Source organism: Oncorhynchus tshawytscha, linkage group LG16, assembly GCF_018296145.1.
Source record: "Oncorhynchus tshawytscha isolate Ot180627B linkage group LG16, Otsh_v2.0, whole genome shotgun sequence".
Taxonomy (NCBI): domain Eukaryota; kingdom Metazoa; phylum Chordata; class Actinopteri; order Salmoniformes; family Salmonidae; genus Oncorhynchus; species Oncorhynchus tshawytscha.
Window position 1 is genome coordinate 84,127,234 of NC_056444.1, and position 24,710 is coordinate 84,151,943.

Below are 24,710 nucleotides of genomic sequence, written 5' to 3' on the forward strand. Positions count from 1 at the left end.
CAACTGTGAAAGAGATAAGGGTTTGTGTTGTAACGCGACAACTGTGAAAGAGATAAGGGTTTGTGTTGTAACAGGGTAACAGCTTCTTTCTATAACGACACTTAACAAAACGCACCGACCACAAAGACCCGCGGTCAGCAAGACGCCCAGTCAAATGATAAAACACATCAGTAGCCTAAACATCATTATAAGTGTGTCGCTGTGACCGCAGTCAAAAATAGTCCGTTATCTGTTGGAGCATAAACAACGAAAGCTTGTGCATTGCTGATTTTGCTTGAGCCTGCGCTCTCACTGATTACATTTTGTGCTGATAATCGGACAAAAACAGTCCGTTCTTCTCTCCTGTCTCAAGGTTTCACTTGGTGGGGGGGGGGAATGGGCACCACCAAAACCATACGACTACTTGTATTTGGTGGTCTGATAGAGGCTACATACCATGTAGAGATTATAATGTCAATGGATCATTACAATAGACTGGACCGCCATGTTTTTCATTCACAATTAGTGATTACATAATTATGCATTGTTTGCTTCCCCTGGGTCATCAACTCACCCTTTCTCCCCCATCGTCATCATCCCCTTCATTTATTTCATTTGGTTTAGATGTGTAAAAATTAGTTTCGGTTCAGTTTCGAGGCAATTATACGGTCTGGTTATCAACTCTACTATCTACTGTTTATTATCTATCCTAATGCCTTAATCCTAGTTATATGTTCATATCTACCTCAATTACCTCGTACCCCTGTGCATCAACTCAGAAGTGATACTTCCTGTATGAAGCCATGTTGTTACCTCGTACCCCTGCACATTGACTCAGTACTGGTACCCTGTGTATAAAGCCATGTTATTACCTCGTACCCCTGCACATCAACTCAGTACTGGTGCAGTGTGTATAAAGCCTCGTACCTGTATAAAGCCATGTTATTACCTCGTACCCCTGCACATTGACTCAGTACGGGTACTTCCTGTATAAAGCCATGTTATTACCTCATACCCCTGCACATCGACTCAGTACTGGTACAGTGTGTATAAAGCCATGTTGTTACCTCGTACCCCTGCACATTGACTCAGTACTGGTACAGTGTGTATAAAGCCATGTTATTACCTCATACCCCTGCACATTGACTCAGTACTGGTACAGTGTGTATAAAGCCATGTTGTTACCTCGTACCCCTGCACATTGACTCAGTACTGGTACAGCATGTAGAAAGCCATGTTATTACCTCGTACCCCTGCACATTGGCTCAGTACTGGTACAGCATGTAGAAAGCCATGTTATTACCTCGTACCCCTGCACATTGACTCGGCACTGGTACAGTGTGTATAAAACCATGTTATTACCTCGTACCCCTGCACATTGATTCAGTACTGGTACAGTGTGTATAAAGCCTCGTACCCCTGCACATTGACTCAGTACTGGTACAGCGTGTATAAAACCATGTTATTACCTCGTACCCCTGCACATTGACTCAGTACTGGTACAGTGTGTATAAAGCCATGTTATTATCTCGTACCCCTGCACATTGATTCAGTACGGGTACAGTGTGTATAAAGCCATGTTATTACCTTGTACCCCTGCACATTGACTCAGTACTGGTACAGTGTGTATAAAGCCATGTTATTACCTCGTACCCCTGCACATTGGCTCAGTACTGGTACAGTGTGTATAAAGCCATGTTATTACCTTGTACCCCTGCACATTGGCTCAGTACTGGTACAGTGTGTATAAAGCCATGTTATTACCTCGTACCCCTGCACATTGACTCAGTACTGGTACAGTGTGTATAAAACCATGTTATTACCTCGTACCCCTGCTCATGGACTCAGTACTGGTACAGTGTGTATAAAGCCATGTTATTACCTCGTACCCTGCACATTGACTCAGTACTGGTACAGTGTGTATAAAGCCATGTTATTACCTCATACCCCTGCACATTGACTCAGTACTGGTACAGTGTGTATAAAGCCATGTTATTACCTCGTACCCCATGCACATTGACTCAGTACTGGTACAGTGTGTATAAAGCCATGTTATTACCCCCCTGCACATTGACTCAGTACTGGTACAGTGTGTATAAAGCCATGTTATTACCTCGTACCCCTGCACATTGACTCAGTACTGGTACAGTGTGTATAAAGCCTCGTACCCCTGCACATCGACTCAGTACTGGTACAGCGTGTATAAAACCATGTTATTACCTCGTACCCCTGCACATCGACTCAGTACTGGTACAGCATGTATAAAACCATGTTATTACCTCGTACCCCTGCACATTGGGGCAGCAGGTAGCCTCATGGTTAGGGCGTTGGGACAGTTGCTGGATCGAATCCCTGAGCGGACAAGGTAGAAATCTGCCGTTCAGCCTTTAAACAACAAGTTAACCCGCTGTTTTTCAGGCCGTCATTGAAAATAAGAATTTGTTCTTAACTGACTTCCCTGGAAAAATAAAGGTTTGACTCAGTACTGATATCCTGTGTATTGACTCGGTACTGGTACTCTGTGTATATAGCCAAGTTATCATTGACTCAGTACTGGTACTCTGTGTATACAGCCTCGTACCCCTGCACTTCGACTCAGTACTGGTACCCTGTGTATACGGCCTCGTACCCCTGCACTTCGACTCAGTACTGGTACCCTGTGTATACAGCCTCGTACCCCTGCACTTCGACTCAGTACTGGTACCCTGTGTATACGGCCTCGTACCCATGCACATCGACTCAGTACTGGTACCCTGTGTATATAGCCTCGTACCCCTGCACATCGACTAAGGTTGCAAGAATGGGTCCCCCGAGCTGACAAGGTCAAAATCTGTCATTCTGTCCCTGAACAAGGCAGTTAACCCACCTTTTCTAGGCCGTCATTGTAAATGAGAATGTGTTCTTAACTGACTTGTCTAGTTAAATAAAGATTAAATAAAGGTGTAAAAAAAAAAATTGGCCAAATCGGTGTCCAAAAATACCGACGTCCGATTGTTATGAAAACTTAAAATCGGCCCTAATTAAATCGGCCATTCCGATCAATCGGTCGACCTCTATTATGTAGCCTATATGATGATGCTGCCTGGCATCATCATATAGTATGACAATAGTATGACATGTCATGCTCTTAGTCGAGACAGAATCAGATTCATGGGCTGGCTACACATACTAAGACAGAGGCGCGCTGTTTTGCTTTGTCTGAGATTCATGTATCTTTCTGTCTGCTTCGCGTCTTGGTCAAATAAATGTCAATATTTTATTTGGATGGGCAAGGAGGTACGGTAGAGCGGGACAGGCTCTCCAAGGAGGTACGGTAGAGCAGGACAGGCCCTCCAAGGAGGTACGGTAGAGCAGGACAGGCCCTCCAAGGAGGTACGGTAGAGCAGGACAGGCCCTCCAAGGAGGTACGGTAGAGCAGGGACAGGCCCTCCAAGGAGGTACGATAGAGCGGGACAGGCCCTCCAAGGAGGTACAGTAGAGCAGGACAGGAACTCCAAGGAGGTACGCTGGAGCGGGACAGGCCCTCCAAGGAGGTACGATAGAGCGCGACAGGCCCTCCAAGGAGGTACGGTAGAGCGGGACAGGCCCTCCAAGGAGGTACGCTGGAGCGGGACAGGCCCTCCAAGGAGGTACGATAGAGCGGGACAGGCCCTCCAAGGAGGTATGGTAGCGCGGGACAGGCCCTCCAAGGCCGACACATAAAGGCTGCCCTGTGTACAAGCTAACCTTGAGCCTGGATATTTTTTTATCAGGCCACTACCTCTTCTGTCAACCCCTGCCTGGAGGCGAAACCAGAATATTTTACCAGGAGATAAACCTCATAAATCCATACACATCGAGTCCTGCCTCATGAATGACCTGCTGTTGCCGCTGACCATTAAGCCCCACACACCTTTAAAATATACATTTCCCGTATCACCATAGGCCTGCACAATTTAATTTAAAAAAAATCATAGTTTCTAGCCTAATATTGTGTTGGAATATGCATACTGCTTGCTCACTAAAAATAGATTTACGGTATTGTAGACGGCATCTATTCAATTCAACAGGTGTCAACATTTAGCTGTCTCTTTTCTTCACAGGACGGTGCCATATATCTGCTGAGGGAGTTGAAGATCATTAACATGTCTCTGGAGACTCTACAGGTAGACCTAAGCTTGTTCTCCTCTTGCTGTAGGCCTCTGTCTGAAGAAAATACTATTCTATTACTATGATCAATGCAGTGTCTAGTATTTTCTCACCGCCGGTGTCAGTCCACCAGGATCCGTGAGCGCTGTGAGGAACTGTAATGATGAAACACGATGTGTTTGTCAGTCCACCAGGATCGGTATGTCAGTGAGCGCTGTGAGGAACTGTAATGATGATGCTAAAACACGATGTGTTTGTTAGTCCACCAGGATCGGTATGTCAGTGAACGCTGTGAGGAACTGTAATGATGAAGCTAAAACACGATGTGTTTGTCAGTCCACCAGGATCGGTATGTCAGTGAACGCTGTGAGGAAGTGTAATGATGAAACACGATGTGTTTGTCAGTCCACCAGGATCGGTATGTCAGTGAACGCTGTGAGGAACTGTAATGATGAAACACGATGTGTTTGTCAGTCCACCAGGATCGGTATGTCAGTGAACGCTGTGAGGAACTGTAATGATGAAACACGATGTGTTTGTTAGTCCACCAGGATCGGTATGTCAGTGAACGCTGTGAGGAACTGTAATGATGAAGCTAAAACACGATGTGTTTGTCAGTCCACCAGGATCGGTATGTCAGTGAGCGCTGTGAGGAACTGTAATGATGAAGCTAAAACACGATGTGTTTGTCAGTCCACCAGGATCGGTATGTCAGTGAACGCTGTGAGGAACTGTAATGATAAAACACGATGTGTTTGTTAGTCCACCAGGATCGGTATGTCAGTGAATGCTGTGAGGAACTGTAATGATGAAACACGATGTGTTTGTCAGTCCACCAGGATCGGTATGTCAGTGAGCGCTGTGAGGAACTGTAATGATGAAACACGATGTGTTTGTCAGTCCACCAGGATCGGTATGTCAGTGAAGCTGTGAAAACTGTAATGATGAAGCTAAAACACGATGTGTCTGTCAGTCCACCAGGATCGGTATGTCAGTGAACGCTGTGAGGAACTGTAATGATAAAACACGATGTGTTTGTCAGTCCACCAGGATCGGTATGTCAGTGAACGCTGTGAGGAACTGTAATGATAAAACACGATGTGTTTGTTAGTCCACCAGGATCGGTATGTCAGTGAACGCTGTGAGGAACTAATGATGAAACACGATGTGTTTGTCAGTCCACCAGGATCGGTATGTCAGTGAACGCTGTGAGGAACTGTAATGATGAAGCTAAAACACGATGTGTTTGTTAGTCCACCAGGATCGGTATGTCAGTGAACGCTGTGAGGAACTGTAATGATGAAGCTAAAACACGATGTGTTTGTCAGTCCACCAGGATCGGTATGTCAGTGAACGCTGTGAGGAACTGTAATGATAAAACACGATGTGTTTGTTAGTCCACCAGGATCGGTATGTCAGTGAGCGCTGTGAGAAACTGTAATGATGAAGCTAAAACACGTGTTCTGTCAGTCCACCAGGATCGGTATGTCAGTGAACGCTGTGAGGAACTAATGATGAAACACGATGTGTTTGTCAGTCCACCAGGATCGGTATGTCAGTGAACGCTGTGAGGAACTGTAATGATAAAACACGATGTGTTTGTTAGTCCACCAGGATCGGTATGTCAGTGAACGCTGTGAGGAACTGTAATGATGAAACACGATGTGTTTGTCAGTCCACCAGGATCGGTATGTCAGTGAGCGCTGTGAGGAACTGTAATGATGAAACACGATGTGTTTGTCAGTCCACCAGGATCGGTATGTCAGTGAGCGCTGTGAGAAACTGTAATGATGAAGCTAAAACACGATGTGTCTGTCAGTCCACCAGGATCGGTATGTCAGTGAACGCTGTGAGGAACTGTAATGATAAAACACGATGTGTTTGTCAGTCCACCAGGATCGGTATGTCGGTGAACGCTGTGAGGAACTGTAATGATAAAACACGATGTGTTTGTTAGTCCACCAGGATCGGTATGTCAGTGAACGCTGTGAGGAACTAATGATGAAACACGATGTGTTTGTCAGTCCACCAGGATCGGTATGTCGGTGAACGCTGTGAGGAACTGTAATGATGAAGCTAAAACACGATGTGTTTGTTAGTCCACCAGGATCGGTATGTCAGTGAACGCTGTGAGGAACTGTAATGATGAAGCTAAAACACGATGTGTTTGTCAGTCCACCAGGATCGGTATGTCAGTGAACGCTGTGAGGAACTGTAATGATAAAACACGATGTGTTTGTTAGTCCACCAGGATCGGTATGTCAGTGAGCGCTGTGAGAAACTGTAATGATGAAGCTAAAACACGATGTGTCTGTCAGTCCACCAGGATCGGTATGTCAGTGAACGCTGTGAGGAACTAATGATGAAACACGATGTGTTTGTCAGTCCACCAGGATCGGTATGTCAGTGAACGCTGTGAGGAACTGTAATGATAAAACACGATGTGTTTGTTAGTCCACCAGGATCGGTATGTCAGTGAACGCTGTGAGGAACTAATGATGAAACACGATGTGTTTGTCAGTCCACCAGGATCGGTATGTCGGTGAACGCTGTGAGGAACTGTAATGATGAAGCTAAAACACGATGTGTTTGTTAGTCCACCAGGATCGGTATGTCAGTGAACGCTGTGAGGAACTGTAATGATGAAGCTAAAACACGATGTGTTTGTCAGTCCACCAGGATCGGTATGTCAGTGAACGCTGTGAGGAACTGTAATGATAAAACACGATGTGTTTGTTAGTCCACCAGGATCGGTATGTCAGTGAGCGCTGTGAGAAACTGTAATGATGAAGCTAAAACACGATGTGTCTGTCAGTCCACCAGGATCGGTATGTCAGTGAACGCTGTGAGGAACTAATGATGAAACACGATGTGTTTGTCAGTCCACCAGGATCGGTATGTCGGTGAACGCTGTGAGGAACTGTAATGATGAAGCTAAAACACGATGTGTTTGTTAGTCCACCAGGATCGGTATGTCAGTGAACGCTGTGAGGAACTGTAATGATGAAACACGATGTGTTTGTCAGTCCACCAGGATCGGTATGTCAGTGAGCGCTGTGAGAAACTGTAATGATGAAGCTAAAACACGATGTGTCTGTCAGTCCACCAGGATCGGTATGTCAGTGAACGCTGTGAGGAACTGTAATGATGAAGCTAAAACACGATGTGTTTGTCAGTCCACCAGGATCGGTATGTCAGTGAACGCTGTGAGGAACTGTAATGATGAAACACGATGTGTTTGTTAGTCCACCAGGATCGGTATGTCAGTGAGCGCTGTGAGAAACTGTAATGATGAAGCTAAAACACGATGTGTCTGTCAGTCCACCAGGATCGGTATGTCAGTGAACGCTGTGAGGAACTGTAATGATGAAGCTAAAACACGATGTGTTTGTCAGTCCACCAGGATCGGTATGTCAGTGAACGCTGTGAGGAACTAATGATGAAACACGATGTGTTTGTCAGTCCACCAGGATCGGTATGTCAGTGAACGCTGTGAGGAACTGTAATGATAAAACACGATGTGTTTGTCAGTCCACCAGGATCGGTATGTCGGTGAACGCTGTGAGGAACTGTAATGATGAAGCTAAAACACGATGTGTTTGTCAGTCCACCAGGATCGGTATGTCAGTGAACGCTGTGAGGAACTGTAATGATAAAACACGATGTGTTTGTTAGTCCACCAGGATCGGTATGTCAGTGAACGCTGTGAGGAACTGTAATGATAAAACACGATGTGTTTGTCAGTCCACCAGGATCGGTATGTCAGTGAGCGCTGTGAGGAACTGTAATGATAAAACACGATGTGTTTGTCAGTCCACCAGGATCGGTATGTCAGTGAACGCTGTGAGGAACTGTAATGATAAAACACGGATGTGTTTGTCAGTCCACCAGGATCGGTATGTCGGTGAACGCTGTGAGGAACTGTAATGATAAAACACGATGTGTTTGTTAGTCCACCAGGATCGGTATGTCAGTGAACGCTGTGAGGAACTGTAATGATAAAACACGATGTGTTTGTTAGTCCACCAGGATCGGTATGTCAGTGAACGCTGTGAGGAACTGTAATGATAAAACACGATGTGTTTGTTAGTCCACCAGGATCGGTATGTCAGTGAATGCTGTGAGGAACTGTAATGATGAAGCTAAAACACGATGTGTTTGTCAGTCCACCAGGATCGGTATGTCAGTGAACGCTGTGAGGAACTGTAATGATAAAACACGATGTGTTTGTTAGTCCACCAGGATCGGTATGTCAGTGAGCGCTGTGAGGAACTGTAATGATAAAACACGATGTGTTTGTCAGTCCACCAGGATCGGTATGTCGGTGAACGCTGTGAGGAAGCAGAGTTCAGAGGAAGAGGTCCAGACCCTGGCCAAGTCACTCATCAAGTCCTGGAAGAAACTACTGGGTAAGTCTGTCCTGCAGGTCTGCCTCACATCTCATACGACTCGGTCTGTCTGTAGGTCTGCCTCACATCTCATACGACTCTGTCTGCAGGTCTGCCTCACATCTCATACGACTCGGTCTGTCTGTAGGTCTGCCTCACATCTCATACGACTCGGTCTGTCTGTGGGTCTGCCTCACATCTCATACGACTCGGTCTGTCTGTAGGGCTGCCTCACATCTCATACGACTCGGTCTGTCTGTAGGTCTGCCTCACATCTCATACGACTCGGTCTGTCTGTGGTCTGCCTCACATCTCATACGACTCTGTCTGTCTGTAGGTCTGCCTCACATCTCATACTACTCTGTCTGTCTGTAGGTCTGCCTCACATCTCATACGACTCGGTCTGTCTGTAGGTCTGCCTCACATCTCATACGACTCGGTCTGTCTGTAGGTCTGCCTCACATCTCATACGACTCTGTCTGTCTGTAGGTCTGCCTCATATCTCATACGACTCGGTCTGTCTGTAGGTCTGCCTCACATCTCATACGACTCGGTCTGTCTGTAGGTCTGCCTCATACCTGTGAAACATGGTGTCTGTCTGTAGGTCTGCCTGTACTGGACAGGTGGGATCCTGTCTGATCTAGAGAGACCGGGACGGATACTTATTATAATAGAGTAATACAACCACTATAGTTTAAGAAGTCCAAACAGGCAGCATGTGTCTAAGGTAGTGAACTTGATTAGAAAATCAGACCTCTCTGGAATGGAAATGTATGTCTCTCCCTTCGGCAAAATATATTTGACCTCAATCCTCTCTGAACGCATGAGGGGAAAAAAACGTGACCCTCCCCGATATCCAAAATAGTCATTAAAATGTGACCCTCCCCTATATCCAAAATAGTCATTAAAACGTGACCCTCCCCTATATCCAAAATAGGAATTAAAACATAATTTAATTTGATAGAGCAGTCTGACTGAGCGGTGGTAGGCAGCAGCAGGCTCGTAAGCATTCATTCAAACAGCACTTTCATGCATTTTGCCAGCAGCTCTTTGTTGTGCGTCAAGCATTGCGCTGTTTATGACTTCAAGCCTATCAACTCCCGAGATGAGGCTGGTGTATCCGATGTGAAATGGCTAGCTAGTTAGCGGGGTGCGCGCTAATAGCGTTTCAAACATCACTCGCTCTGAGACTTGGAGAGGTTGTTCCCCTTGCTCTGCATGGGTAACGCTGCTTCGAGGGTGGCTGTTGTCGTTGTGTTCCTGGTTCGAGCCCAGGTAGGAAGCTATACTGTTACACTGGCAATACTATAGTGCCTAATAGAACATCCAATAGTCAAAGGTATATGAAATGCAAATGGTATAGAGAGAAATAGTCCTATAATTCCTATAATAACTACAACCTAAAACCTCTTACCTTGGAATATTGAAGACTCATGTTAAAAGGAACCACCAGCTTTCATATGTTCTCATGTTCTGAGCAAGGAACTTAAACGTTAGCTTTCTTACATGGCACATATTGCACTTTTACTTTCTTCTCCAACACTTTGTTTTTGCATTATTTAAACCAAATTGAACATGTTTCATTATTTATTTGAGGCTAAATTGAATTTATTGTTGTATTATATTAAGTTAATATAAGTGTTCATTCAGTATTGTTGAAATTGTAATTATTACAAATAAAAAATAAAAAAATGACTGATTAATCGGTATCAGCTTTATTTGGTCCTCCAATAATCGGTATCGGTATCGGCGTTGAAAAATCATAATCGTCCGACCTCTAAAATCTATTATAGTAGTAGCAAGCTATCAAAGTTGACCTATCGGTCCTCCTCGTCTTCGCGATCTCATTCTCAAACTGAACAGAACATAGGCTAGTCCGTCTGTAAAATAATGAGTTTTTTGGACTAGGCCTTCCTAGCCTATATGCCGTGGATCATGTGACTGAGACCACTCTAACTAGCCTATAGGTGTTGGATCATGTGACTGAAACCACTCTAACTAGCCTATAGGTGTTGGATCATGTGACTGAGACCACTCTAACTAGCCTATAGGTGTTGGATCATGTGACTGAGACCACTCTAACTAGCCTATATGCCGTGGATCATGTGACTGAGACCACTCTAACTAGCCTATAGGTGTTGGATCATGTGACTGAGACCACTCTAACTAGCCTATAGGTGTTGGATCATGTGACTGAGACCACTAATTAGCCTATAGGTGTTGGATCATGTGACTGAGACCACTCTAACTAGCCTATAGGTGTTGGATCATGTGACTGAGACCACTCTAACTAGCCTATAAGTTGTTGATCATCCAACTGAGACCACTCTAACTAGCCTATAGGTGTTGGATCATGTGACTGAGACCACTAACTAGCCTATAGGTGTTGGATCATGTGACTGAAACCACTCTAACTAGCCTATAGGTGTTGGATCATGTGACTGAGACCACTCTAACTAGCCTATAGGTGTTGGATCATGTGACTGAAACCACTCTAACTAGCCTATAGGTGTTGGATCATGTGACTGAGACCACTCTAACTAGCCTATAGGTGTTGGATCATGTGACTGAGACCACTCTAACTAGCCTATAGGTGTTGGATCATGTGACTGAAACCACTCTAACTAGCCTATAGGTGTTGGATCATGTGACTGAGACCACTCTAACTAGCCTATAGGTGTTGGATCATGTGACTGAGACCACTCTAACTAGCCTATAGGTGTTGGATCATGTGACTGAGACCACTCTAACTAGCCTATAGGTGTTGGATCATGTGACTGAGACCACTCTAACTAGCCTATAGGTGTTGGATCATGTGACTGAGACCACTCTAACTAGCCTATAGGTGTTGGATCATGTGACTGAGACCACTCTAACTAGCCTATAGGTGTTGGATCATGTGACTGAGACCACTCTAACTAGCCTATAGGTGTTGGATCATGTGACTGAGACCACTCTAACTAGCCTATAGGTGTTGGATCATGTGACTGAGACCACTCTAACTAGCCTATAGGTGTTGGATCATGTGACTGAGACCACTCTAACTAGCCTATAGGTGTTGGATCATGTGACTGAGACCACTCTAACTAGCCTATAGGTGTTGGATCATGTGACTGAGACCACTCTAACTAGCCTATATGCCGTGGATCATGTGACTGAGACCACTCTAACTAGCCTATAGGTGTTGGATCATGTGACTGAGACCACTCTAACTAGCCTATAAGTTGTAGATCATGTGACTGAGACCACTCTAACTAGCCTATAGGTGTTGGATCATGTGACTGAGACCACTCTAACTAGCCTATAGGTTGTGGATCATGTGACTGAGACCACTCTAACTAGCCTATAGGTGTTGGATCATGTGACTGAGACCACTCTAACTAGCCTATATGCCGTGGATCATGTGACTGAGACCACTCTAACTAGCCTATAGGTGTTGGATCATGTGACTGAGACCACTCTAACTAGCCTATATGCCGTGGATCATGTGACTGAGACCACTCTAACTAGCCTATAGGTGTTGGATCATGTGACTGAGACCACTCTAACTAGCCTATAGGTGTTGGATCATGTGACTGAGACCACTAATTAGCCTATAGGTGTTGGATCATGTGACTGAGACCACTCTAACTAGCCTATAGGTGTTGGATCATGTGACTGAGACCACTCTAACTAGCCTATAAGTTGTTGATCATCCAACTGAGACCACTCTAACTAGCCTATAGGTGTTGGATCATGTGACTGAGACCACTAACTAGCCTATAGGTGTTGGATCATGTGACTGAAACCACTCTAACTAGCCTATAGGTGTTGGATCATGTGACTGAGACCACTCTAACTAGCCTATAGGTGTTGGATCATGTGACTGAAACCACTCTAACTAGCCTATAGGTGTTGGATCATGTGACTGAGACCACTCTAACTAGCCTATAGGTGTTGGATCATGTGACTGAGACCACTCTAACTAGCCTATAGGTGTTGGATCATGTGACTGAAACCACTCTAACTAGCCTATAGGTGTTGGATCATGTGACTGAGACCACTCTAACTAGCCTATAGGTGTTGGATCATGTGACTGAGACCACTCTAACTAGCCTATAGGTGTTGGATCATGTGACTGAGACCACTCTAACTAGCCTATAGGTGTTGGATCATGTGACTGAAACCTAACATTTTAAAAAGCAAAAAACCTCCCTAATTTCCCTCCAGGTACCCATTATGTAAATGTTGACCCATCACCTATATAGATATGAATCAGCTGACTGTGTGTCTCTACAGACGGTTCTGAGGGGAAGGCTGTGGAGGAGAAGAGGAGGGAGGGCTCTCCTCTGAGGTCATCTTCGTCCAAGGACAGTCCTGGATCCAGCGACCGCAGGTGAGACGCCGTGCCAACCCGAGTGTCAGTCATGTAACAAGAGGTAGTTCAGTGAATAAGCTTGTCTGAACGCTGAAGACGTGTGTGAGCTCCCTGAACTAATCAAATCAAATGTATTTATAAAGCCCTTCTTACATCAGCTGATATCTCAAAATGCTGTACAGAAACCCAGCCTAAAACCCCAAACAGCAAGCAATGCAGGTGTAGAAGCACGGTGGCTAGGAAAAACTCCCTAGAAAGGCCAAAATCTAGGAAGAAACCTAGAGAGGAACCAGGCTATGTGGGGTTGCCAGTCCTCTTCTGGCTGTGCTGGGTGGAGATTATAACAGAACATGGCCAAGATGTTCAAATGTTCATAAATGACCAGCAGGGTCAAATAGTAGTAGCCTATAGTTTGTGAATCATGCCTAGGCTTTAGCTCAGCGGGCTAATGTGGAGTCATATGTTGCATAGGTGGTTCAATGAACTACTCGTTGGTGATGGGTAATCTAGCTTGAGCCCAAAGGACTTGGGTTGGTAGGTAGACGATAGGGTTTAACCTGTAGGTAGACGACGGGGGGTTTAACCTGTAGGTAGACGACGGGGGGGGTTTAACCTGTAGGTAGACGACGGGGGTTTAACCTGTAGGTAGACGACGGGGTTTAACCTGTAGGTAGACGACGGGGTTTAACCTGTAGGTAGACGACGGGGTTTAACCTGTAGGTAGACGACGGGGTTTAACCTGTAGGTAGACGACGGGGTTTAACCTGTAGGTAGACGACGGGGTTTAACCTGTAGGTAGACGACGGGGTTTAACCTGTAGGTAGACGACGGGGTTTAACCTGTAGGTAGACGACGGGGTTTAACCTGTAGGTAGACGACGGGGTTTAACCTGTTGGTAGACGACGGGGTTTAACCTGTAGGTAGACGACGGGGTTTAACCTGTAGGTAGACGACGGGGTTTAACCTGTAGGTAGACGACGGGGTTTAACCTGTAGGTAGACGACGGGGTTTAACCTGTAGGTAGACGACGGGGTTTAACCTGTAGGTAGACGATGGGGGTTTAACCTGTTGGTAGACGATGGGAGGTTTAACCTGTTGGTAGACACGGGGTTTAACCTGTTGGTAGACGATAGGGTTTAACCTGTTGGTAGACGACGGGGTTTAACCTGTAGGTAGACGACGGGGTTTAACCTGTAGGTAGACGACGGGGTTTAACCTGTAGGTAGACGATGGGGGTTTAACCTGTAGGTAGACGACGGGGTTTAACCTGTAGGTAGACGACGGGGTTTAACCTGTAGGTAGACGACGGGGTTTAACCTGTAGGTAGACGACGGGGGTTTAACCTGTAGGTAGACGACGGGGTTTAACCTGTTGGTAGACGACGGGGTTTAACCTGTAGGTAGACGACGGGGTTTAACCTGTAGGTAGACGACGGGGGTTTAACCTGTAGGTAGACGACGGGGTTTAACCTGTAGGTAGACGACGGGGTTTAACCTGTTGGACGATGGGGTTTAACCTGTAGGTAGACGACGGGGTTTAACCTGTAGGTAGACGACGGGGTTTAACCGGTAGGTAGACGACGGGGTTTAACCTGTAGGTAGACGACGGGGTTTAACCTGTTGGTAGACGATGGGGGTTTAACCTGTTGGTAGACGATGGGGGTTTAACCTGTAGGTAGACGACGGGGTTTAACCTGTAGGTAGACGACGGGGTTTAACCTGTAGGTAGACGACGGGGTTTAACCTGTAGGTAGACGACGGGGTTTAACCTGTTGGTAGACGACGGGGGGTTTAACCTGTAGGTAGACGACGGGGTTTAACCTGTAGGTAGACGACGGGGTTTAACCTGTTGGTAGACGACGGGGTTTAACCTGTTGGTAGACGACAGGGTTTAACCTGTAGGTAGACGATGGGAGGTATAACCTGTAGGTAGACGACGGGGTTTAACCTGTAGGTAGACGACGGGGGTTTAACCTGTTGGTAGACGACGGGGTTTAACCTGTAGGTAGACGACGGGGTTTAACCTGTTGGTAGACGACGGGGGTTTAACCTGTAGGTAGACGACGGGGTTTAACCTGTAGGTAGACGACGGGGTTTAACCTGTTGGTAGACGACGGGGTTTAACCTGTAGGTAGACGACGGGGTTTAACCTGTAGGTAGACGACGGGGTTTAACCTGTAGGTAGACGACGGGGTTTAACCTGTAGGTAGACGACGGGGTTTAACCTGTAGGTAGACGACGGGGTTTAACCTGTAGGTAGACGACGGGGTTTAACCTGTAGGTAGACGACGGGGTTTAACCTGTAGGTAGACGACGGGGTTTAACCTGTAGGTAGACGACGGGGTTTAACCTGTAGGTAGACGACGGGGTTTAACCTGTAGGTAGACGACGGGGTTTAACCTGTAGGTAGACGACGGGGTTTAACCTGTAGGTAGACGACGGGGTTTAACCTGTAGGTAGACGACGGGGTTTAACCTGTAGGTAGACGACGGGGTTTAACCTGTAGGTAGACGACGGGGTTTAACCTGTAGGTAGACGACGGGGTTTAACCTGTAGGTAGAGGACGGGGGGTTTAACCTGTTGGTAGACGACGGGGGTTTAACCTGTAGGTAGACGACGGGGGGGTTTAACCTGTAGGTAGACGACGGGGTTTAACCTGTAGGTAGACGACGGGGTTTAACCTGTAGGTAGACGACGGGGTTTAACCTGTAGGTAGACGACGGGGTTTAACCTGTAGGTAGACGATGGGGGTTTAACCTGTAGGTAGACGACGGGGTTTAACCTGTAGGTAGACGACGGGGGTTTAACCTGTTGGTAGACGACAGGGTTTAACCTGTAGGTAGACGATGGGGGTTTAACCTGTTGGTAGACGACGGGGTTTAACCTGTTGGTAGACGACGGGGGTTTAACCTGTAGGTAGACGACGGGGTTTAACCTGTAGGTAGACGACGGGGTTTAACCTGTAGGTAGACGACGGGGTTTAACCTGTTGGTAGACGACGGGGTTTAACCTGTAGGTAGACGACGGGGTTTAACCTGTTGGTAGACCCTGTAGGTAGACGACGGGGTTTAACCTGTTGGTAGACGACGGGGGTTTAACCTGTAGGTAGACGACGGGGTTTAACCTGTTGGTAGACGACGGGGTTTAACCTGTAGGTAGACGACGGGGTTTAACCTGTAGGTAGACGACGGGGTTTAACCTGTAGGTAGACGACGGGGTTTAACCTGTAGGTAGACGACGGGGTTTAACCTGTAGGTAGACGACGGGGTTTAACCTGTAGGTAGACGACGGGGTTTAACCTGTAGGTAGACGACGGGGTTTAACCTGTAGGTAGACGACGGGGTTTAACCTGTAGGTAGACGACGGGGTTTAACCTGTAGGTAGACGACGGGGTTTAACCTGTAGGTAGAGGACGGGGGGTTTAACCTGTTGGTAGACGACGGGGGTTTAACCTGTAGGTAGACGACGGGGGTTTAACCTGTAGGTAGACGACGGGGTTTAACCTGTAGGTAGACGACGGGGTTTAACCTGTAGGTAGACGACGGGGTTTAACCTGTAGGTAGACGACGGGGTTTAACCTGTAGGTAGACGATGGGGGTTTAACCTGTAGGTAGACGACAGGGTTTAACCTGTAGGTAGACGACGGGGTTTAACCTGTTGGTAGACGACGGGGTTTAACCTGTAGGTAGACGATGGGGGTTTAACCTGTTGGTAGACGACGGGGTTTAACCTGTTGGTAGACGACAGGGTTTAACCTGTAGGTAGACGACGGGGTTTAACCTGTAGGTAGACGACGGGGTTTAACCTGTAGGTAGACGACGGGGTTTAACCTGTTGGTAGACGACGGGGTTTAACCTGTAGGTAGACGACGGGGTTTAACCTGTTGGTAGACGACGGGGTTTAACCTGTAGGTAGACGACGGGGTTTAACCTGTTGGTAGCGACGGGGGTTTAACCTGTAGGTAGACGACGGGGTTTAACCTGTTGGTAGACGACGGGGTTTAACCTGTAGGTAGACGACGGGGTTTAACCTGTAGGTAGACGACGGGGTTTAACCTGTAGGTAGACGACGGGGTTTAACCTGTTGGTAGACGACGGGGTTTAACCTGTAGGTAGACGACAGGGTTTAACCTGTAGGTAGACGACGGGGGTTTAACCTGTTGGTAGACGACGGGGTTTAACCTGTAGGTAGACGATGGGGGTTTAACCTGTTGGTAGACGACGGGGGTTTAACCTGTTGGTAGACGACAGGGTTTAACCTGTAGGTAGACGACGGGGTTTAACCTGTAGGTAGACGACGGGGTTTAACCTGTAGGTAGACGACGGGGTTTAACCTGTTGGTAGACGACGGGGTTTAACCTGTAGGTAGACGACGGGGTTTAACCTGTAGGTAGACGACGGGGGGTTTAACCTGTTGGTAGACGACGGGGTTTAACCTGTAGGTAGACGACGGGGTTTAACCTGTAGGTAGACGACGGGGTTTAACCTGTAGGTAGACGACGGGGTTTAACCTGTAGGTAGACGACGGGGTTTAACCTGTAGGTAGACGACGGGGTTTAACCTGTAGGTAGACGACGGGGTTTAACCTGTAGGTAGACGACGGGGTTTAACCTGTAGGTAGACGACGGGGTTTAACCTGTAGGTAGAGGACGGGGGTTTAACCTGTAGGTAGAGGACGGGGGTTTAACCTGTAGGTAGACGACGGGGTTTAACCTGTAGGTAGACGACGGGGGTTTAACCTGTAGGTAGACGACGGGGTTTAACCTGTAGGTAGACGACGGGGTTTAACCTGTTGGTAGACGACAGGGTTTAACCTGTAGGTAGACGACGGGGTTTAACCTGTTGGTAGACGGGGGTTTAACCTGTAGGTAGACGACGGGGTTTAACCTGTTGGTAGACGACGGGGGTTTAACCTGTAGGTAGACGACGGGGTTTAACCTGTTGGTAGACGACGGGGTTTAACCTGTAGGTAGACGACGGGGTTTAACCTGTAGGTAGACGACGGGGTTTAACCTGTAGGTAGACGACGGGGTTTAACCTGTAGGTAGACGACGGGGTTTAACCTGTAGGTAGACGACGGGGTTTAACCTGTAGGTAGACGACGGGGTTTAACCTGTAGGTAGACGACGGGGTTTAACCTGTAGGTAGACGACGGGGGGTTTAACCTGTAGGTAGACGACGGGGGGTTTGATACCCAGTCAGAATAAATGGAAGGATCAGGGTGACTCATAACACAATGTAACACTTTCTTCTCGCTGACGCCCTCTTGTCTACCCCAGTAAGAAACAAGAACTACCTGAGCCCCCGAAGACTCCCACCACACCTACAACCCCCACCACCCTAAAGTTCACCTCCTTCCCTCCCACTCCCGTCACCACTGACAGCGTACGCACCAAGTGCCGAGAGCTGCTGGTGGCTGCCCTGCAGACCGACGGTGAGACAGACCCTACCAAGATGGCCGCCATTATCAGCACATTCCACAGCTGTATAGGTTCATACAGTGGCCTTCAGAAAGTATTCTAACCCCTTGACTTTCTCCACATTTTGTTGTTGTGTTGCAGCCTGAATTTAAAATGGATTACATTGACATGTTGTGTCACTGGCCTACACACAATACCCCATAATGTCAAAGTGGAATTATGTTTTTAGAAATGGTTTACACTTAAATTAAAAATGACAAGCTGAAAATGTCTTGAGTGAAAAAGTATTCTACCCCTTTGTTATGGCAAGCCTAAATAAGTTTAGGAGTAAAAATGTGCTTAACAAGTCATATACACTACGGGATGGGGTTGAGGTCAGGGCTCTGTGTAGGCCAGTTAAGTTCTTCCACACCAATCTTGACAAACCATTTCTGTATGAATCTCGCATTGTGCAAGGGGGCATTGTCATGCTGAAACAGGAAAGGGCCTTCCCCAAACTGTGGCCACAATGTTGGAAGCACAGAATCATCTAGAATGTCTTGACGAACAGTTCTTGTGCTGATGTTGCTTCCAGAGGCATGTTGGGACTCTGTAGTGAGTGTTGCAACTGAGGATAGATGATTTTTCATCACTCGCTGGTCCCGTTCTGTGAGCTGGTGTGGCCTGCCACTTTGTGGCTGAGCCGTTTTTGCTCTTGGACATTACAGTTGACCGGGGCAGCTCTAGCAGGGCTGAAATTTGAGGAACTGACTTGTTGGACTGTGCCACGTTGAAAGGCACACTCTTCAGTATGGCCCATGCTACTGCTAATTTTTGTCTATGGAGATGGGATGGCTGTGTGCTCGATTTACTACACCTGTCAGCAATGGGTGTGGCTGAAATAGTTTGAATGGGTGTCCACATACTTTTGGCCATGTAGTGTAATATGTTGCATGGACTCACTCTATGTGCAATAAGAGATTGACATTTATTTTTTGAACGACTACCTCATCTCTGTACCCCACAGATACAATAATCTGTAAGGTCCCTCAATCAAACAGTGATTATCAAACACAGATTTAATCACAAATGCCAGGGAGGTTTTCCAATGCCTCGTAAAGAAGGGCACCTATTGGTAAAACAAAGCAGACACTGAATATCCCTTTTGAGCATGGTGAAGTTATTAATTACACTTTGTATGCATTATCAATACACCCAGTCACTACAAAGACACAAGCGTCCTTCCTAACTTGGTTGCCGGAGAGGAAGGAAACCGCTCAGAGATTTCACCATGAGGCCAATAGTGACTTTAAAACAGTTACAGAGTTGAATTGTAGTTAGTCTACAATACTAACCTAAATGACAGTGAAAAGAAGGAAGCCTGTACAGAATAAAAATATCCAAAACTTGCATTCTGTTTGCAATAAGGCAGAAAGTAAAGCTGAAAAAAATGTGGCAAAGAAATGATCTTTATGTCCTGAATAGAAAGTTGTTTGGGGCAAATACAACACATCACTGAGTACCACTCTTCATAGTTTCAAGCATGGTGGTGGCTGCATCATGTTATGATTATACTTGTCATCGGCAAGAACTAAGGAGTTTTTAATAAAAATAAACTGAATAGATCGAAGCACAAGGAAAATCCAAGAGGAAAACCTGGTTCAGTCTGGGAGATGAATTCACCTTTCAGCAGGACAATAACCTAAAACACATGGCCACATCTACACTGGAGTTGCTTACCAAGAAGACCCTGAATGTTTTAGAGTGGCCTAGTTTCAGTTTTGACTTAAATCATCTTGAAAATCTATGGCAAGACCAGAAAATGGTTGTCTAGTAATGATCAACAACCAATTTGACAAGAGCTTGGATTTTTTTTTTAAAAAGAGTAATGTGCAAATATTGTACAATCCAGGTGTGCAAAGCTCTTAGAGACTTACCCCAGAAAGACTCACAGCTGTAATCGCTGCCAAAGGTTATTCTAACATGTATTGACTTAGGGGTGTGAATACTTATGGAAATTAGATCTTTCTTCAGTTCATTTTCAATACATTTGAAGCTGTTGATAAAAACATGTTTTGACTTTGTCGTTATGGGGTACTGTATGTAGAATGATAAAACATGGAATCCATTTTGAATTCAGTATGTAACACAACACAATGTGGAATAAATCAAGGGGCCCAATCACAAGCGGGGGGGGGTCTATGGTATGGGGTGGCTGGAGGGCCATTTTAAATTAATGTGACATTTGTGCTAAAACTAATACAGTGGCTTGTGAAAGTATTCACCCCCCCTTGGCATTTTTCCTATTTTGTTGCCTTACAACATGGAATTTTATTTATTTATTTCATTTGATTTACACAACATGCCTACCACTTTGAAGATGCAAAATATTTTTTCATGTGAAACAAACAAGAAATAAGACAAAAAAACGGAAAATTTGAGTGTGCATAACTATTCATCCCCCCAAAGTCAATATATTGTAGAGCCACCTTCTGCAGCAATTACAGCTGCAAGTCTGTTGGGGTATGTCTCTATAAGCTTGGCTCATCTAGCCACTGGGATTTTTTCCCGTTCATCAAGGATTTAATTTGCTTCAAGGCTCCAGCTTCTTCAAGTTGTATGCGTTCCACTGGTGTACAGCAATCTTTAAGTTATACAACATATTGGATTGAGGTCTGGGCTTTGACTAGGCCATTCCAAGACATTTAAATGTTTCCCCTTAAACCACTCAAGTGTTGCTTTAGCAGTATGCCTAGGGTCATTGTCATGCTGGATGGTGAACCTCCGTCCCAGTCTCAAATCTCTGGAAGACTGAAACAGGTTTCCCCCAAGAATTTCCCTGTATTTAGCGCCATTCCTTCAATTCTGACCAGTTTCCCAGTCCCTGCCGATGGAAAAACATTGGTGGTGTTCTCAGGGTGATGAGCGGTGTTGGGTTTGAAAAACACCTCCACATTATGATGCTGCCACCACCATGCTTCACTGTGGGGATGGGGTTCTCAGGGTGATGAGAGGTGTTGGGTTTGCGCCAGACATAGCGTTTACCTTGATGGCCAAAAAGCTCAATTTTGTCTCATCTGACCAGAGTACCTTCCATATCTTTTGGGAGTCTCCCATATGCCTTTTGGCGAACACCAAACGTGTTTGCTTATTTTTTTCTTTAAGCAATGGCTTTTTTCTGGCCATTCTTCCTTAAAGCCCAGCTCTGTGTAGTGTATGGCTTAAAGTGGTCCTATGGACAGATACTCCAATCTCCACTGTGGAGCTTTGCAACTCCATCAGCGTTATCTTTGATCTCTTTGTTGCCTCTCTGATTAATGCCCTCCTTGCCTGGTCTGTGAGTTTTGGTGGGTGGCCCTCTCTTGGCAGGTTTGTTGTGGTGCCATATTCTTTCCATTTTTTAAATAATTGATTTAATGGTGCTCCGTGGGATGTTAAACCTTTCTGATATTTTTTTATATCCCAACCCTGATCTGTACTTCTCCACAACTTTGTCCCTGACCTGTTTGGAGAGCTCCTTGATCGTCATGGTGCCGCATGCTTGGTGGTGCCCCTTGCTTAGTGGTGTTGCAGACTCTGGGGCCTTTCAGAACAGGTGTGTGTGTATATACTGAGATCATGTGACAGATGATGTGACACTTAGATTGCACACAGGTGGACTTTATTTAACTAATTATGTGACTTCTGAAGGTAATTGGTTGCACCAGATCTTATTTAGTGGCTTCATAGCAAAGGGGGTGAATATATATGCACACACCACTTTTCAATTTTGTATTTTTGAGAAATTTTTGAAAGAAGTCATTTTCTTCATTTCACTTCACCAATTTGGACTATTTTGTGTGTGTCCATTACATGAAATCCAAATAAAAATCAATTTTAATTACAGGTTGTAAAGCAACAAAATAGGAAAAAACGCCAAGGGGGATGAATACTTTTGCAAGGCGCTGTAGGCCAGTTAAATGTTGAGATACCCCTCTTCCCGAGGTGTAAATGTTGTTGTGTAATAATATTTTACTGTAACAGTGATTCAATAGATATTGCGACACCCATTTAACTCAAATGGTGCAAAATAATGCCGTAGGGACGGTGGTCAACATAAGGTCATGTAACACTATATTGAAAGCTCTGATATTTACAATAGTAAATTGTCTGCCTTACAAATACAACCAAAGAATGTTAGGATATCTTAATGCATCTAGGAAATATAGACCTGTAAACAATTCATTCAGAAATGTATTCAGACCCCTTCCCTTCATCCACATTTTGATACATCATGGATCTATTCTAAAATGGTTTCAATATTTTTTCCCCCCCTCATCAATCTACACACGATACCCCATAATGACATCACAATACCCCATAATGACATCACAATACCCCATAATGACATCACAATACCCCATAATGACATCACAATATATATATTTTTTCCAAATGTATTACAAATATAAAACCGAAGTACCTTTACATAATGATGATTTGGCCAATATTGAGTGTGGGTGATTATGGACTGGGGCCACGGCCAGCAGGAGAAGTGGAGAGGGAAGGGGTCCTCAGATTACTTAGAGGCTAGTTACTAGTGTACTCCTAGACTATGACTAAGAAGTGTTGGTGGTTGTGTGGTACATAGTACAACTCCACACATGTACATCGGAAGATGATGCCTGGGCTTTGATGGACAGTAAAAGAGGTGGATCAAGCATGATGAATAAAGAACAATATCTCACAGTCAATCCACTGTAAAACGATCACATACAGCAACTTCTACCATCCTAAGGGTGCTTCTTATTTGCCATAAATGGCATTTGTCCTTATAGGGATGTTGGGGTTACTGCACAGACCAATGCATTACAGACTGGGTCATGTTGAGACATGTAGGTATTACAGACTGGGTCAGGTTGAGACATGTAGGTATTACAGACTGGGTCAGGTTGATACATGTAGGTATTACAGACTGGGTCAGGTTGAGACATGTAGGTATTACAGACTGGGTCAGGTTGAGACATGTAGGTATTACAGACTGGGTCAGGTTGATACATGTAGGTATTACAGACTGGGTCAGGTTGAGACATGTAGGTATTACAGACTGGGTCAGGTTGAGACATGTAGGTATTACAGACTGGGTCAGGTTGATACATGTAGGTATTACAGACTGGGTCAGGTTGAGACATGTAGGTATTACAGACTGGGTCAGGTTGAGACATGTAGGTATTACAGACTGGGTCAGGTTGAGACATGTAGGTATTACAGACTGGGTCAGGTTGAGACATGTAGGTATTACAGACTGGGTCAGGTTGATACATGTAGGTATTACAGACTGGGTCAGGTTGAGACATGTAGGTATTACAGACTGGGTCAGGTTGAGACATGTAGGTATTACAGACTGGGTCAGGTTGAGACATGTAGGTATTACAGACTGGGTCAGGTTGAGACATGTAGGTATTACAGACTGGGTCAGGTTGAGACATGTAGGTATTACAGACTGGGTCAGGTTGAGACATGTAGGTATTACAGACTGGGTCAGGTTGAGACATGTAGGTATTACAGACTGGGTCAGGTTGAGACATGTAGGTATTACAGACTGGGTCAGGGTCAGGTTGATACATGACAGTGAAGACACTCTCCAGCCGGTCAGCGTTATGCTCTGAGTCTGCAGCCTTGTCTTCTTAATGTTATGTATACTCAGTGTATACAGATGACTAAACCACTTTTTAATGGTAATTTGGCAGCCATATTGGATTTGGAGTCAAATCTACGAGGGCCCCCCTAACGTAATTGCAAGAGTAGGGGATAAACATATACAATCCACAGAGGAACTTTTGTCTGTCAGTTTTAAGTGTCTGAGCCCACTTGCCTTAGAGCTGATTACAATAACAACCACAACAACAACAACAACAACAAAAACAACAACCACAACAACAAAAACAACAACAACAACAACAACACAACAACAACCACAACAACAAAAACAACAACAACCACAACAACAAAAACAACAACCACAACAACAAAAACAACAACAACCACAATAACAACAACAACCACAATAACAACAACAACCACAACAACAACAACAACAACCACAATAACAACAACAAAAACAACCACAACAACAAAAACAACAACAACCACAACAACAAAAACAACAACCACAACAACAAAAACAACAACAACAACCACAACAACAAAAACAACAACAACCACAATAACAACAACAACCACAACAACAAAAACAACAACCACAACAACAAAAACAACAACAACAACCACAATAACAACAAAAAAACCACAACCACAACAACAAAAACAACAACCACAACAACAACAACAACAACAACAACAACAACCACAATAACAACAACAAACACAACAACAACCACAACAACAACAACAACAACAACAACAACAACAACAACCACAACAACAACCACAACCACAACAACCACAACAACAACAACAAC

The 24,710-nt window shown here is 45.3% G+C and overlaps 1 protein-coding gene across 8 annotated transcripts in view; it reads left to right on the forward strand.

Moving 5' to 3' along the window:
- LOC112238193 (transcription elongation factor A protein 2-like) overlaps positions 1-24,710 on the forward strand; it is a 41,990-nt gene that overhangs the window by 4,189 nt on the left and 13,091 nt on the right. For all 8 annotated transcript variants that reach the window (XR_006079152.1, XR_006079155.1, XR_006079154.1 and 5 more), the window contains exons 2-5: positions 4,062-4,124; positions 8,411-8,516; positions 12,774-12,870; positions 18,130-18,284. Coding sequence is in view for 1 of the 8 variants with exons in the window: in XM_042299811.1 (XP_042155745.1) it covers positions 4,062-4,124; positions 8,411-8,516; positions 12,774-12,870; positions 18,130-18,284 (421 nt within the window). In the remaining 7 variants the exon portion in view is untranslated. The remainder of the gene's footprint in view (positions 1-4,061; positions 4,125-8,410; positions 8,517-12,773; positions 12,871-18,129; positions 18,285-24,710) is intronic.